At 41.4% G+C, this 16,546-nt stretch overlaps 1 protein-coding gene across 1 annotated transcript in view; it reads left to right on the forward strand.

Moving 5' to 3' along the window:
* The window catches only part of kdm4b (lysine (K)-specific demethylase 4B), a 41,975-nt gene extending 25,748 nt beyond the window's left edge, over positions 1-16,227 (forward strand). The window contains 15 exon segments of the mRNA XM_035653428.1: positions 1,864-2,060; positions 2,275-2,522; positions 2,989-3,239; positions 3,806-3,926; positions 5,014-5,174; positions 5,435-5,639; positions 7,551-7,627; positions 7,770-7,829; positions 8,174-8,221; positions 8,224-8,286; positions 11,561-11,746; positions 12,211-12,387; positions 12,960-13,079; positions 14,547-14,639; positions 15,426-16,227. Of these exon segments, the coding sequence (XP_035509321.1) occupies positions 1,864-2,060; positions 2,275-2,522; positions 2,989-3,239; positions 3,806-3,926; positions 5,014-5,174; positions 5,435-5,639; positions 7,551-7,627; positions 7,770-7,829; positions 8,174-8,221; positions 8,224-8,286; positions 11,561-11,746; positions 12,211-12,387; positions 12,960-13,079; positions 14,547-14,639; positions 15,426-15,953 (2,535 nt within the window). The 3' untranslated portion in view covers positions 15,954-16,227.
* Positions 16,228-16,546: the final 319 nt, after the last annotated feature.

A 16,546-nucleotide genomic window follows, 5' to 3' on the forward strand; every position in this document is an offset into this window, starting at 1 on the left:
ATCCTTTTCTGCAAATGAAAATAGGACATTCTGCCAGGTACGATCAGTATAGGAGCAATATTTATCTTGTGTTCTTTTGCGTTTGTAGTTTCCTGGTATGATGCTGTTTTTATTTAAGGTTTCATGATGGTAACAATCTGCTGTACCCATGCTCACTTGCCCCCCTCTGCCCTCCCACTTTCCACTCCAACAACCCCCACCATATTTGAATGTTTCCGTCTGTCAAGTGGTGTCTAGATGATATGTAGGCTGGATATTGTTTTGCTGGGGAGGGCGAACTGCTGTGTTTCCAGTAATTGAACATAAGGTTCTCAGTACAGCTCAGGAAATAATGGGGCCAGAATGTAATACAGCTAGCAAGGCACAAAAGAAAATATTTTCATCTCTTTCATCCCCCATCTGTGTTTGTTCCCTCTTCTTCCCTTTGTTTCCTTCATTCCAGAACTTCTTTCTGCTGTACCTGCCATTTTCCCCCCCACATTCAACATTGTGGTTTCAATTAACAGCTCTGTCGCTCCTCCTTTCTGTAGTCAGCAGAATGATTTATTGACTTGTAATGTAATTATGAAGGTTTATGGAGTCATATTGAGGTGGGTGTGGTTATAGGATGCAGCTATCACAGTCATTTACCTGTGAACTATCTGCACATTACCGCATTTAGCAAACTCTTATTACCTGCCATATTGTACTTGCTACCATAAATATAAATATGCATCATACAAATTTACAACCTCATGGGAACGCCGATTATTGGCCAGCTCCACTCTACACTCATTTCCTGTTTTGATGTATGTTATGTTTTTACAATTATTATTACAAATTTGAAGTATTGCAAATGGGAAAATTCGGAATAACAACAATTTATAAAAAAAAAAGTTTGAGGTTAAAAAATAATGTTTTTCTGACTGAAGATTTGGTGCCTGCTTATCTTGATGGACCAACTCCTGATAAACACATAGCAGTAGTGAATGGAAACAAGCATTTACTCACATTACAAATTCGCACATTACAATTCCATACATTTGGACTGAAACCCCGCTACAGAGATGGAGATTAGAATGATGTATAACTCAAATCCTTTCAGCCCCAGTTACTGTCCTTCTACCCAAGTCGCCCTCATGAGCTTTTTGCTTTAAAAGCGACCAATTGCTGCGAGCTCAGGTTAGCTAACAAACATGACTCTATTTAGTCATTCATACACACACAGCTCCTTTCACTCCTGCTGCAATATGTGCAATATCATTAAAAAAAAACCTCATTAGTAACATTACAGTTGTAGATCCTATACACTGGTATCCTCAATGCATTCTTGTTAATCCATATTGCAGATCTAATTGGGGTTATGTCAGGTATATAATACATTTTTGTGCACATGATATCAAATGTAGAACTGGAGCATATTAATAATGTTTGCTTCTTTCATGGCAGTAAAACCTCTTCAGTGCAGAGATAAAGTCACATTCTTGGCGAGTGCGCAACACACTTGTCATACACATGAATCTAATTATATTGATTATATAACATTACAAATTCTTTATATGAATGCATATTATTTAAGTTAAAGAACCATTTCTCTATAAAGTGTGGTTTCTGCTCCTTCTCTCTCTGCTGTTCTTTACCATCCATCCATGCTGTTCTTTAGGCTTCTTCATCAGTTTGCCACAGATTGTAACCACCTCTTTTGATCACTCACTGCAGAGTTTTCAGTCAAAAATCAGTGAAGTGTAATAAAATGGCATTTGCAGTACCTGCTCCATATGTAGACAAACAGCAGCGTTCTACCACTGTGGAGGATTATACCTGCAGCTGTTCTATACTCTCGACATAAAGTCATTTCTCCCTTCTCTGCTTGTTCCTCTTTAGTGTACCTGTCGTAAGGACATGGTGAAGATCTCCATGGATGTGTTTGTGCGCTGCCTGCAGCCGGATCGCTATGAGCTGTGGAAGCAGGGCAAAGACAGTGTGGTGTTGGACCACCTTAAGGCCACTGAGCTCAACAGCCCCGAACTAGATCAGTGGAGGCAGCATCGTGTAACCCAACGAGAAAACCTCCTGCGAAGGTGAGAGGCCAAGTTACTTATCTAAATTCTGAGGTTTTGATACATAGGTTACATGTGTTTTGCACATAGTAATGTACATTAAAATACACATTAAAATTTTGAATGCATTTGAAAAGTGTTTTTTGCTATATATTAGCTTCTTCTGCTCTCAAATGGATATGTTTTTATAAACATTTGAACTTAATTATTTACCGGTCTTTGCGCTCTGCCCCAGGGCCATGCAAAAGATGAAGCAGGTCCGTCGTCTAAAGCTGGAGGAGGTGAAGGTGCTGGCGGAGGAAGGCATTGAACTGAATGCTGCTGAGTACCAGCGTCAGGTAGAAGAGCGCGAGGCTCAGCGGAGGCATGAGAGAGAGGAGCGGCTAGCCAGAGAGGCCATGATGACCCTGGAGGCCATGGAGCGCGAGGAGCAGGAGGCTGCTGAGGCCGCTGCTAAAGCAGCAGAGACTCCAGCTGTAAAGGGTGAGAACGATATGAGCAGTAAGATTGATTTTTATGTGCTGTAATGGAAATCATTGTATGTAATGGGCATCTGCTCCTAAGCAGCAAAAAGATGTATCCATACATGGTATTGAAATGATAGCGGAGTGTAACTTCATTCTGAGTGTGTCTGTGTAAATGTATCAGATGAACTTAATACGGCATGAAAACTGCTTGCATAACCTATGAAGTGCTGAGACAGGAGAGTGATCGTGTCCTCCCAAACTTGTGACACCGCTTAGTGGAAACTTACTGAGCTATATGTAAAAAAACACAGATTTCCTGTTTGTTGCTGATTTTGGTGATTAACATGCACCGTAGATACCACAGTAAGAACATTTGCATGAAGAGAGATTAGGATAAGACTAAGAATAACGCAGTTGCTTTAAGTTTTTGATGAGCCATCGCTACTCTTCTAAAGTTTATTTTTCCCATTTGTCTTTGCCAGCAGAAGAACCCGAGGCCAAACCACAGATCCTGACAGAGGACACTGACAAAAAGAAGCACAAAAAGCCGAAGAAGATGTCAATTGCCCACGACACCATGACTGGGTTTGAGGAAGCATTTAAGCAGTTTGCTACATCCAGCATCAAGAAATCAAAGAACGCCACAGTCAGTGATACAGAGGTGGAAAACCCTCTTACCTCAAGACCGAGTGACATCCCAGCAGACAGCAAGCTGGATGCGACTACCACCCAGGTTAGACTTTTCAGCTCTGAATTTAGGTGTGTTTCATTGAGTGTCTACATGCGTACTAGTACGCGGTTCTGAGTCTTACCCTGTTTTGACCATATTTGGGATATGGCTTTTACATGGAACATGAGAAACCTGCTTATTCATATTTCATATCCCTGTATAGGCTACATGATTCTAACAGTATGCAGGTTTCTGATTGTCTGGGTTTTGATGTCTCACCAGCTGTACCAGTAGATAATATTCAGAAACCGGGATAAGGTTTTTACATGCTACAGTAGTAGTAGTCTATCGGAGTACAATATTAAAAAATAAAATATTCAGGTTTCTCAAAATCAGAATTAGGTGACCAGGATTCTCCAAAACTCAATCGAAATCAGAATACTAGTGCGGATGTAAACACAATCATTGATGATTAATGTGATATTGCATAACAAATTAGCCTATATGTGATAGACTTATTAACTCTGGGATACTCCTAGTAGACTTTCCTACACTACATTGCTGCAATATTTTGCAAGGGTAAAAACACTCAAAACAAAACATGTATGAACAATCTTGTGTTTTATCAGGCATGCTACTCCAAGATGAAGATGCCAACAGAGGTAAAAAAGAGTCGCCGTCACCCCCTCAGCAAGCCACCCATGCGCTCCCCTCGGTCCATCTTAAAGCAAGACCCGAGTAGCGACAAAGGTGTGTATCTGTCATTATAGATTTATTTAACCTCAAGTGTTATTGTAAATATTTTCTTATTTTAAACTGCCATTTGTATGGAAACGTTTCCTTCTGTAAGATTTTGATAAATCTGAATGTCATTTGAGAAGTACACCATCATGTAGTGTAAATGCTGTTTAGTTTCTCACTGAGTTAAGTTGTTAAATGTTAAAAACAAGTGAATTATATGCAATATATAAAAATGTGACAGTTACATTTAAAGATTGAGATTAATCGAATATAATTGATCAAAAGCAGGATTTGTAAGAAAGCCATGTCAGCTGAACCCTGATTATTCATCTGTCACCATCCTTTCTTTCCCTCCCACATTATTCATCCCACTCCTCCTCTCCATCATGATACTTAAAATGAAGAAGACCCAATTTTTGTTTTGATTATCGATCTGGAGAAAGAAAAACAAACAGGACTAAAGCTCCCTGTGCGGATAATGAAATCAAGACTGCAAGGCCTCTTTTCACTCCCCTCCCTTCTGTCTTTTTCTTTTCATTTTCTGACTGACACTTATTGATTCGGGGATCATGACTTCCAATTACCTGCTTTCAAAGTCACTTTAAGTTGGCAGCAGGGGACCCGACTCAGGGCCTGTCCTTCAGAAGGGTGGATGGGGGACAAGGAGAAAGAGAAGGCTGGTGGAGGTAGAAAAGAGAGAGTTAAATGACAAGCGTGTGAAGAGTTCTTCCTGCCTTCTGTCCAGGTTTAACAAACAGTCTGGATCAGTAGCTTCAGGGGCTTCACTGCAAAATTGATTCCAGACCCGCAACAGCAAGTTGTTGATGCTTGTGCTATTTGTGCTCATCAGCCAATTATATCAGGAGTGGTGTTGTTATTGTCTGGAACAGAACGGGATAGTCTTGTCTCTTGGCAAGGGCTCCCTTATTAAAAAGAGCCTTTTGCTTTTCCAAAAATGCTTGACATGCATTTCAGATAAAACTATTACCAATAATGATCTTCCATTATCTCTCTCTCAGTATGCAGGACTTTGCAGACTGTGGATGTCTTCTTTTGGAGCCGCATGTCTTTAATGGATTAAATGTTTTACCTACAGAGCTGTCCTCCCCTATACCGCTGGACAGCGACATGAAGAAACAGGAGCACCTGTGGCAGAATCAGTCGCCCAACTTCCTGGCAGAGAAGGCCTTCAATGCTGCAGTGGCAGCACTCCAACCACACTGTGCTATCTGTTCACTCTTCTGTCCCTACACAAAGGTACAGCCACACAATGCAGCAGAAGCACATATGTATTAAGAGATAGTAGTAGCAGTTCAGCAGATTAGTGGTAGTGTTAACAATGTTCATCAGTTAGTAGTTCAGTAGCAGTAGTTTAGGATTAACAACTATTTTTTGTATTGTTCACTTTCAGAACTATCCTCTTTCAGTAAATCCTGACTGTGTAAAGGCTGACTAATAATCAACATGTATAACCACTAACTGTATTACTACTGCTATCTTTCCTCGGTCCTCCCCAGCCACACAAAGACGCCTTAATTTCAAATGAGACCCATCGAGCCTCCCTTCCCCGCCATGGCAGTGTGACTCGCCCACTGGTCCCAGAGATGTGCTTCAGCGTCGGTGCATGCAACACTGAGCCACCACCCACCAACTATCACATTGGAGAGGATGGAACCAGTCTTCTCCTCCGCTGTTCATCTTGCCACATGCAGGTTCATGCCAGTAAGTGTAACACACACACCCCACCCCCCAAAAAAAATACAAATTGAATTTGTATTTGAGAACTTTGGGACCAAACAAAGTGCGTCCAATTTGCAGTAGAGAAAAGGCACCTGAGGATAGCTGCACCAGTTAAAATTGTCCGCTTTTCCCCACATATCTCTTTTTTTTAAAAGATGAGCAGTAAAAATAAATCTGAGCAACAGTGTTTGTATGCTGTTAATGAAAAGTCAAGACTCTTGCAGCTGCAGGAAGCTTCCTAACAACAAAGAAAATTTAATTACAGCTTTCATATTGAAGCAGCTCCTGGACTGGTGTGCATAGTCACTTGGAGCAGCCTCAGGTTTTAAAGGATGTTAGAAGTTGGTCTGAATCTACATTTTAACATTTTTGCAACCAATAATGTTTAATAAAATAGCTATTAAGGCTGTGAGTGCATTTGCAAACAAACAAAATGCAAATGTAGGACTTTACAATGTAGTTAACATCACAAGATCCCCACATAGTCAGGCAGTACACCCTAATGGATGTGAAATAGCTCTAGGTATGTAATCTCTTTTTTGCTTTACACTATTTTGTGGGGTTTAAAAAATATGTTTATTGTTGTAGAAAAGTTATGTTTGACTCTGTTGAACTGGGAGTCTAGCAGCTGTGGGCACACAGCAGCGTTTGATTTAAACAGTCAGAATCTTGGTCTCGGCTACAAACCCATACATGGACTGACAAGCTTTACAGACAGACTCTACTGGGCATTTCACTACTCTTCTCTATTCACAACTTTTTTCTCCATACCCCTGAGAATAGTGTTGGCAAAATAGGAAGCACACAAGATGAGACAACTACAGCAGTGCAACAACCTGTCTGCTCAATTCCCCTGTTGCCACTCTTAGTGAGACTTCCTAGTTTAACTCTCCTTGACTCGGGTTAAAGTAGCTAAGTGGCCGCTCAAGCAACGCAAAGGCCTCTCTAAAGGCAGCACACCATAAACTTTCCCAGCTCTTATTTACCCCGCTTTCTGCACTTTTCACAAAGAAAGTCGACTGTTAAGGGCGTAAGGCTTTTGTCAAAGCAAAGCGTGAAAGGACACAAAGCTTGTTAACTTTGTATATGAGCCATGGGATGCTTTTCCTTGCCTCTACTCCTCATTGCCAAATGTTAATATTGGTCATCTAGACTAAAGCAACAGATTTTTTTTGTTGGTTGGTTGTCACAGGGAAACATGTCTGTACACATTTAGTGGCATTTGTTAAAAAAAATAGCTTTATCCTAAGACCAATACATCTGTAGACCAATACGCCAACATGTGTGATTGTTTTATGTCCCAGAGCACATACAAACATACAACCAGATAATTACAGCATGGACATGTGCACATGTGCTCAGTCAGTAAGACACCAACACACACATACTCACACCAACCCTCCTGGGTTCTTATTATCCCTAAAGCTGGAGTGCACCTTCAAAAAGGCCAGTTCATTAGTCATCCAGGGATGAGCTGTGCTCAGCTGGGAGTGCAGCGCTGCTATTGATAAGAGAACATGAAGCAGAAAGAACTCCTATCAAAAACAGCAGCTCTGCGCTCCAATCCCTTTGCTCCTCATTGTTTTGGATTGGACATTCACAAGGTTGAAGGTTTTATGTAAACATGCAAGCCTTTTGGTTCAGAAGCTCAAATTGGACATGGTGACGAGAAGATCGGGCAAGTTCTATATAAATTGATAACAAAAGGACACAACAAATAGCGGTTATAAAAATGAGGAAGTATTTTAATAAATATTTAATACATTTCAGTGCTCGGCTCAAGTTGCCATGGAGCCCATCATTACTGAACAATCTAGAAAGTGCTTTGGGAACATTAAATGCAAAATGTTGTAGGAAATATATGTGATGCCATTAACCTCTCCTCTCTTATAGGTTGTTACGGTGTGAAGCCAGACTCAGTCGGTGAATCCTGGATGTGCTCCAGGTGTGCAGAAGGAGCCTGGACGGTGGTGAGTAGCAATTAAATCCAATTTAGGGTTCCAACACAAGTCTAGAAACAGTTCGACCTTCTCCAGAAGTACAAGTATTAGAATTGGACAAGAGTTCCCCTCGCTGCCTAAAATTAATCCTCATTTGCTTCATGTTTTTCAGGAGTGCTGTCTCTGTAACTTGCGGGGAGGAGCTTTGAAGACTACCACAGACAATCGGTTAGTGGCATACGCTTGGGTTTTACTGTGGCAGTTTTTTCACGTGTGTGTGGAATATCACAACTAACAAGCCTCTGGGGGAATATTAACACACCATTCCCCAGTAAACAATTAAAAGAAAGTACTATGACTTTTCAGTTATGAGCCTTGTATGTCTACTAGTGCTACCCTTGTTGCATCTTCTCTGTCTCACCTCTCTCTCTCTCTTCTCTCTCTCCACTCTCTCTCTCTCCTCGCTTCTCTCTTCGTCTCTCTCTCTTCTCATCGCTCTCTCTCTCCTCCTCTCCCTCTCTCTCTCATCTCGTTTCTTCTCTCCCTCTCCTCTCTCCTTCTCTCTCTCTTAACCAGGTGGTCCATGTTATCTGTGCCATCGCTGTCGCTGAAGCTCGCTTCGTCAAAAGGCCATTGAGAGGGACCGGTGGACGTTCAGTGCCGTTCCGAAATCCCGCGCAAGAATCTTGGTAAGTAATCAGTACAGTGTGTCAGACAGGTCAATATTTAACCCAAAGCAGACCACCAAGTTACTAACTTACTCCTGCAGCGATTTAATTTTTTTGTACGTGTTCTCACATAGTTTTGAATTCTCTCATTATCCCTGATCTCAATTTCTCCTCCTGCTGCTTTTCCTAATTTAGCGACTTCGTGTTTTCTGCTGACTGCTTTATGTATAGTCACTCTCTTTTCCCTCTCCTTCCCTGGGGAGGATTAGATGTTTTTTTGCAGCTGCAGAGGAATGGGGTAAACATATGTCGTGAGCGGAATGGCCTGAAATAATCACTGTCATTTCTCACTGCGCCAAATTGACTGAATCGATCTCATGGGAGGGCAATTTTCCCCATTGCTGCCGTCTTTGAACACAATCGTGCTCTCACTCCTTCCATCTTCCCTTCTTTCTCTCCATCCCCCTTCCCAGGCTCTGTTCCCCCTCCATTCACCTGATCCCACTTCACAGCCAGCGACAGTGCTTGCAGGTGCATTATCACAAATCTACAAATAATGTCACCTCTCTCCCTCCCCTCCTCTCTGAATAATCTATCAAAGAGAAGCTGGGTGACATTTGCATCCAAGGGCTGTCAACGCAGGTTTCCTCATCTCTTCTTAAAAGGCCATGAGAAGAAGCTCTGTAGTCTAATGATTCGGATGACTAGGCTGATCAAATGTGAACACGCACACTTGAAACCAGTTAATATTGCACCGTGTTCAGCAATCTGCGTCTTTGAACATTTGGTTTTCCTGGAAGAAGAGACTTCGCACAACCTTTTGTCTTAGTTGTTTCAGAATTTCTCAGACACAGTAACACTGCGCAGATCCTCAAAAGATGTACCTTTCCCAAAGGTAGTGTTGCATATTGCACCTAGAGGTACTGTGATTTCTTTTCTTGTGAGAAAACAGCCTCAAGCTTGGAAAAACAAGCTGCTTAAATAAATCATCATACAATCTTTATAAGTATTTTACCATACTACGTACCACGTACCATGTACCGTACCACGATTTGTCAGTTATTAACTACTGTTCTCATTTGGGAGTTGGCATTTTACTTCAGTGGGTAGGTTTAGTGTAATATATATTTAATATATAACAAGAGGCCAGAGTCAAAGCCTGAATTGTTTTAATTCTACAGATGCTTAAAATGCATTAAAAGTGAAAATAATTTAGTTGGAATATGGAATAAGATCTAAACAAACAGATGGACATAAAACTAATGCTTTTTTGCTACATTTTTTCATGTAGCAAGAAACATTAACCCTAACCCCACATGTCTCTGCCTGCCTTTGATTTGAGCAGTGGTAAAAGTAGACCCAGCATAGAAAAAAGCATAAACCACAGCAGCCGGTGAAATATCACTCAGCACAGCTCTGTTGAGAGCTGTTGTACATGTTTCCTGCACCGGGACAAAAATGAAGTATTGGCACTTTAATAAAGGATTTTTATTTTTTATTGATCGCCCATGAGCTGCGCTACAGCTGCTCGCAGTGTGATTTGTCAAAAGGAGGAGTATGGAGAAGGAAGGATAAGAGAGAAAGCATGAGGGATTGGAAAGACATAGTGTGTGTGTGTGTGTGTGATGATAGATAATCACAATAAAACAAGTACACAGAAAGATACAAGTCACATAAGATGAGACAGCTGTCAAAGCTGTTGGGGTAATAGGTGGATTCTGTCTGTTAGATTGAATCATGTTGTCATGAGTTAAACATATATCATTCTACTTTTCTCTTACCTGATTTATTTCTTGGCAGTTGATCTCTTAATAGATGAATGTTTTTATTAGGATTTTGAAGGGAGATAATGTTTCTGAAACACACTTACCCTGGTGTATTGAGAAGATAACTCAATTTGGCAGGCCAGATTTCCTCACACGCTGTTATTATCTCTCCTTGTTCCCTCCCAGCTTTTCATCCACTTTTCCCTTGTTCTCTCTGTTTTAATTGAATTGAAGGACAAATGAGGGATGGGGGAAGAAATTGTAAAGGGGGTAGACATGGAGGGTTGAGGATTCGAGGTGAATTGAAAATGAAGGTTGTTGGGTTGCATTTGCAGGGTGGTGCATGTCAAAGTGTCTGTGGAAAGTAGACTAGCTTCCCGACCAAAGGCAAAGATTTGGTTGGCTGGTTTTGCCAGTGGTAATTTCACACTCAGGATGTGGGGATGGAATGAAGGGATTTGACAAGTGCTCCAAGGGAGGACAACAAATTCCTTGTATGAATGTGAAAGGGTAGACGTTGAACAAGTGATGCAAGACACCAAAAAGGGTGCAGTAAAAAAAAAGAGAGATGAAAAAAAAAAATGTTTTGAATGTCATAGTGACGGCTCAGGCACCGACGACTCTGCATGTATGTTATGTGCAAAACCGGAAAGATCCATTTTGTTTTAATGAGTAGAAACCTGTCACGTAGATTAGAAGATGTGGGAGAGGAGAAAATGCTTACACTCTGGATTCCTCCGTCATCTCTGTTTCATAAGATGCTCTTTAAGTGCTGCAGTTAGAAGAGTGAATGAATTTTGTTGAGAAATAAAGTCCCTCCACTGAGCACTGCTGCTTTGATTTCCAATCCATACTCAAGTTCTGTTTTTTTGGAGTTTAAAAAAGAAATGGCAGTCACATGCTTGATTTTAGTCCAGCAAAGTTTTGATGCTGCTCTGGAAGCAGTTTTCCTGGCCAAGAGCTAGTTCTTTGGCTGTCAAACGCAAAGAACTGGTTCAAGATTAGGCACTGTCACCAAACCTGCCCTCAAACCGCCTTGGTGGAAAAGGCTTATTAGAGTAGCAGGGTGGGGTTTTAGGAGGTCACACGCTAAAAATAATAAAGCGATTCCTAATTTGATGCTCATTCTGTTCATCCTCATTTTAAGACATCTCTTTTCAAAACTTCTCATGATTCTTCTGAATATAAACATCAATAAATAGCCTCAGTAGGACTTGTGATCGTGTTTGGGCTTTCATGACAGGAATAAAACCTCTACTGTGGCAACAGCAAGTTCACTGAAAACACTAGACTGAGATATGTGCTTTGGAAGAGGATGTAATTGTGAACACCAGTGTTTGCCCAAGCCGGTACCTGCCTGTATCATCCCTTTGGAATAAACTAAACTTTTATGTTTACAGTCTGTGTCATAGGACCATAATAACATCCCTGTGATCTTAGGATGTCCACGAAAGAGAATGTAATAAAGAAAAATAAGCTCAAGGGAATTCAAACTGACAATTCTTTATTTTCTCTTCTCATTGCAGAAGTGTGTGTTTTGCCATCGCAAGAATGCCAGTCAGAACCGCGGCGCCTGCATCCAGTGCTCACACAAGAACTGTGCCACCTCCTTCCACGTCACCTGTGCCCAAATTGCCGGAGTAGTCATGACACCAGCCGACTGGCCCTATGTGGTGTCCGTCACCTGTCACAAGCATAAAGGTGTCATTCTGAAGGTGAGTGCAAATCAAGATGCACCGTTGAATTGGTTTTAGTTTTTACAGAAACACAAATGGTTTATCATTCAGTATTTCAGATGTGACTGGAGGTTCAGTTAAAGTATAATTTCGTACTTAAAATTGATTTTTCAGTCAATATTTGAATCTTTTGACTTAATACACCATTCTTGAACTTTTTGAGAGAAGACAGCTAACAGTCATCTAGCTGCGAAAACCCTTGAGAACACAATTACTACTCAGGAACCACAGAAAGAGTATCTCTTCTTACTTAGGTTTTAGTAATTTTGATCTCATCGAGACTGAGAACCTGAATGAATAGTGAACCTTATTAGTTATACTCAAAAGGTGTGTGTGTGTGTGTGTGTGTGTGTGTGTGTCACATGGGCTCCATGAACACACATGAATTGTAGTGAGGTTTGATCCTTTCTTAACCTTCTCTGCCTGGGGTTTTCTCCCTCCAGCCTCGGACAGCACCCAAAGGCCCACAGAGTCCGAACCTAGGCCAGAAGGTGATTGGTCGCAACAGTGACGGCTGGTACTATCACTGTACCATCATTGGCATGGCAACGCAGACGTTCTACGAGGTCAATTTTGACGATGGCTCATATTGTGACAATGTTTACCCAGAAAACATAGTGGTGAGTGTTTTTTTTACAGCTTACACCTACCTGCGTACAATTTATAGAGAGAACTTTAACAAATTACATTTTCTTTTTTAAAGCCAGCAGGAAATATCCTAGCAACTGCCATATGCTTTGTTGCTGGAGCATCTTTCCAAATGAAAATATAATGACTAAATGTAACTTCAAATAACCTTTAATGACTCACCGCCATGTGTTTGCAATGAAGAAGAGGTTGAATTAAAATAAAACAGCTAGAGCTATATCAAGTAATGTTATAGAAAGTAAAACTTATTAAACAATGAGGGAACTTCTTCTTTTCTGCCTACTAAAACACTTAAACAGTTTACATTGTGTAAGTGTTGAGTCAGATTTCATTGAACATCAGGGACCTGTATGAAAATCCTTCCAACAATGTTTTTTTTACTCAAAGTTGTATACAGATTCTCAGGTCATATTATATTACTTAAGATAGTGTTTTGTATAATGACACATGCAGGTCTCATAAATGTCATCTCCTCCACTTTCTCTATTCATTCCCACCTTCTTCCTCTACATCATTTTTCTTTCTTTCTTTCTTCCGCCGTCAGAGTCATGACTGCCTGCGTTCCGGTCCTCCCGAGGTGGGGGAGTTGGTTGTGGTCAGTACGCCTGAGGGTCAGGTCCTCAATGCTTCCTTTGTGAGACAGCACAGCCACAAGTGCTACCAGGTGAGGAAAAACACAACTATTAGATATCATTTTACAGTCAAACCAAAACATCTATGATCAAAATTCCAAAGTCAACTAGATGTTAGAGAATCAGGTTTGAGGCTGGAAAGTCACTGCTTTACCTCTCTGACTTCATTCCTTTTTCCTACAGAAATGTATCCACAGTTTAGGTTTGTGAATCACACAATTCATAGCCAAATGGAATAGAAAAGGAATAGAAAACAATCACATTCCTGAATAACTGCACTAATTCCTAGCAGCAGTCTGTGTAAATGTATGAATCCTTTCAAGTAAACTCAAACTGTAAAAAAACTTTTCTAAATACAGTCTCCGAGGTGAAAAAATTGTAACGGCATCCTCTACATACATCTACTGATGCTCTGCTACGGAGTGACTTGGAAGTGATTGAACCTGTGAACTTTTGGTAGCAGGGAGCTCTGGATAATTGCTTTGCCACCCTCTGGTTTGGTCCCCCTGATCTGGTATTTATCAACGTGCGAAAAGCTTGGCTGCCCTTGTAGATTATGGTGGAGCATTTTGATACAGTGTGGCATTAAAACATAAGTAGAGAGATTTAGCATCACTGCTGCATGCTGGGGGAATTTGTGGGGCAAATATGCGGAGTGCTTACAAAGTGGAACATGCAGAAATGAAGAAGATGATTCCCTGGGACTGGTGTCTGGGGAGGCCATCTTGAAAGTCACTTCCATACGTAGACACAGGAATGTATTAGCAGATGAGGTTAAGGGAGGTTGGTTAATCGTATATTTTGTCATGACGCTGGTTTTGTGAGCAAAGAGGAGTACTTTTACTGGACATACTTTGACGGGCGCATTTGTTCCCCAGGATAAGCAAACATTACATGGCAACGATAGCGGCCTGTTTCACAGCTATTTTCTACTCTACTACAATTTTGTGACATTGGTGATTGTTGGAAAGAGTGTGAAAAGACTAACAAAGACAGTTTTGTTGAGTTTCATTTCGAGTATCTGATAGGTAAAATTCATGTCCCTGTGTAGCCCACTGGCTACACTAGTGAGAGCCGTGTTGGAGACAAGGAGCTCTGTTACAATGAATTAAAAACAAGCCTCCAGCTGGTCACCGTGTCAGGGCCGCAACCCTGACCATGTCCTTTTCTTTTTACGATTAAAACACATAGCTGATGCTGCCATCCAGTCAGTGAGCAGCTTTGGGGTTCAGTGCCGTGGTCAAGGACATTTGCGACAGAGCACATGGTTGTTGGTGGAACCATTTATAATGGCTGAGATCCCATCTGTGACTTTCTGGGTACAAGTTTGTAGTTTTGCTCACTAAGCCGCCCTGCTACTCTTTTATTCACTACCCACGGATGAGTCCTCTTTTACCATGATAACAATGTATTTTCCTGCTGAGTTGAGTGTGTTTGGATATTTTATTCTTACAGAGCAGTTGGAAATGTTTGTTGTTTATTTCATTGTATCTGCTCAGGTTGAGTTTCAGGACCAGAGTCAGCTAATGCTAAAACCTTCAGAGATCCATCAGCAGGATCAGGAGCTGCCCAAGAGGGTCCGAGCCAGACTGGTGAGTACATTGCTGAAATTCTGCTTTCTCCTATGCTCATAACATCATACATAGATTTACTTAGCCTTGTTGTAATAATACATGAGAGGAAGACACTTCAGTTTGGCAGACATTAGATTGGTTGACACAGTAGATTTAAGAATTGGATGCAGAGTTAAATTAATAGAAAAGGCACCCCAGCAATAGCCTCTATTGTTCAATAAAACGACACCAGTTGCAGATAAAACAACCATTTGTTCAAGCAAACAACCAACGCTTTGCAGCCTCCAGAGTATAAAGGCCGGTGTGTGGGCCAAAATGTGTGGGTTGTAAGTTTTAATAAATATCAGTTTTTTCCTTGGTGAGCTGTTAATGAAAATTTGTGCCTTTGATTTAGGCAAGGGCTACCCTTTTGTTGTCACAAGAAGCAAATATTAACATTTAATGACCTAATAAGATTCTTGTTTCAAAGACAACAATAAAATACAGTTACCGCTAGTGTCATTATCAAATTTTAATCAATTGATTCATTCTTTAGTCTGTAAATGTCAGTAGCGTAAAAGAGCCCAAGGTTGCATGTTTGAATTACTTAAAGAAGCATTTCACCCATGGAAACATTGCTGTAGAGTCTATAAAGCATTGAGTTGTATGTTGTGGATACATTTTCACACTGACTTTGGAGCCTGAATGGCCGACTGTAGATGTAGTGCATGTTGTAGTGAGATAGGGAGCGATTTCGCACACAGCCAGAAACTCCTGATACTCCCTGTGTGTCCTCAGTTTGAGTTTGTACCTGTCTGTTTTCAGGCCATACCTGTAACACAGGAGGAGGTTTCCCCAGCAGATGAAGCCCAAGCAGCCAAACGCCGCTGTCTGCCCTCAGGTTCAGCCCCGCCCGCTGAAACCTCCATGGAGACAACCAACAAGCCTGCCTGCCCCCTAACTACAGCCCCGGTAGCATCACCAGCAGCAGAACATCACAGTATTAGTACACCGCCGACCTCACAAGCTCTGTCCCAGCCCACTCTGACCCCACAGGATGCCCCTGCCGCAACCAATGGTATTCAGATGGACGCTGAGACCCCAATGGACACGAGCGTCGCCCTCACCGATGCTCTAACGGAGTCCACCCTGGCCTCAGACCCCACGCTGACTCCACAGTCAACCCCTTTCCAGTCGAAGTTGAACTCTGACCCTCTCCTGTCCGCCCCTTCCCTGCCCTCACCTCAGCACATGTCCGACAGCTACATGCCGAGCAGCGGCTACGTTTCCTACATGGAGACCCTCCTCCATTCACATTTCCCTCAGGACGATGGCCCCGGATCCCTGTATTAAAAACCAACTCCACTATAATATTACTCGGCCAGTGGAGGCTGAGCCCATAGGAAGTAAGCTAATGGAGGTGGATTCTACTGAGTGCTGTATTAATGGACAAAAACATTTCCTCCACCGGCTCTGAGAGCTCAGGGTCATGGCAGGAAAAGAGACGGACACACAAGCACTCTTTTAATGCATGTTACTTTTCTATTTTTGAGATAATGTATTTGCAGTGGTGCTTTTGCGTGCTCTGAAGCAGCAGCTAAAGAGGACAAGGTTTTTTGTGTGTGTTTTTTTTAACATTATTTTGTTTTTGTTTTGGTATTTTTGTTTTGTTTGTTTTTTAGGCTTTTGCTTTTTTTTGTTTTTTTTGGTCAGCTGCTATGCTTTTTTCCTCCATCTTAATATGAATACGTCTCTGGGTGGTATCAACTCCATACCTCGTTGCATTAATTCAATAACAGCACACTCCCATTTCCCATTTTCTTTGTACAGGAAGCTAATTACTATGACTATGCCTCTCAGCATTGAGGCCCCAGTGGACTTCACTTTTTCTTTTTTTTAAATCAAATAACCAGCAACAAAATATCTATTTTTCAATCCAGCCATTC

Source organism: Morone saxatilis, unplaced genomic scaffold (genome assembly GCF_004916995.1).
Source record: "Morone saxatilis isolate NCDOM2014 unplaced genomic scaffold, NCSU_SB_2.0 Contig12, whole genome shotgun sequence".
In the NCBI taxonomy this organism is placed as follows: Eukaryota; Metazoa; Chordata; class Actinopteri; family Moronidae; genus Morone; species Morone saxatilis.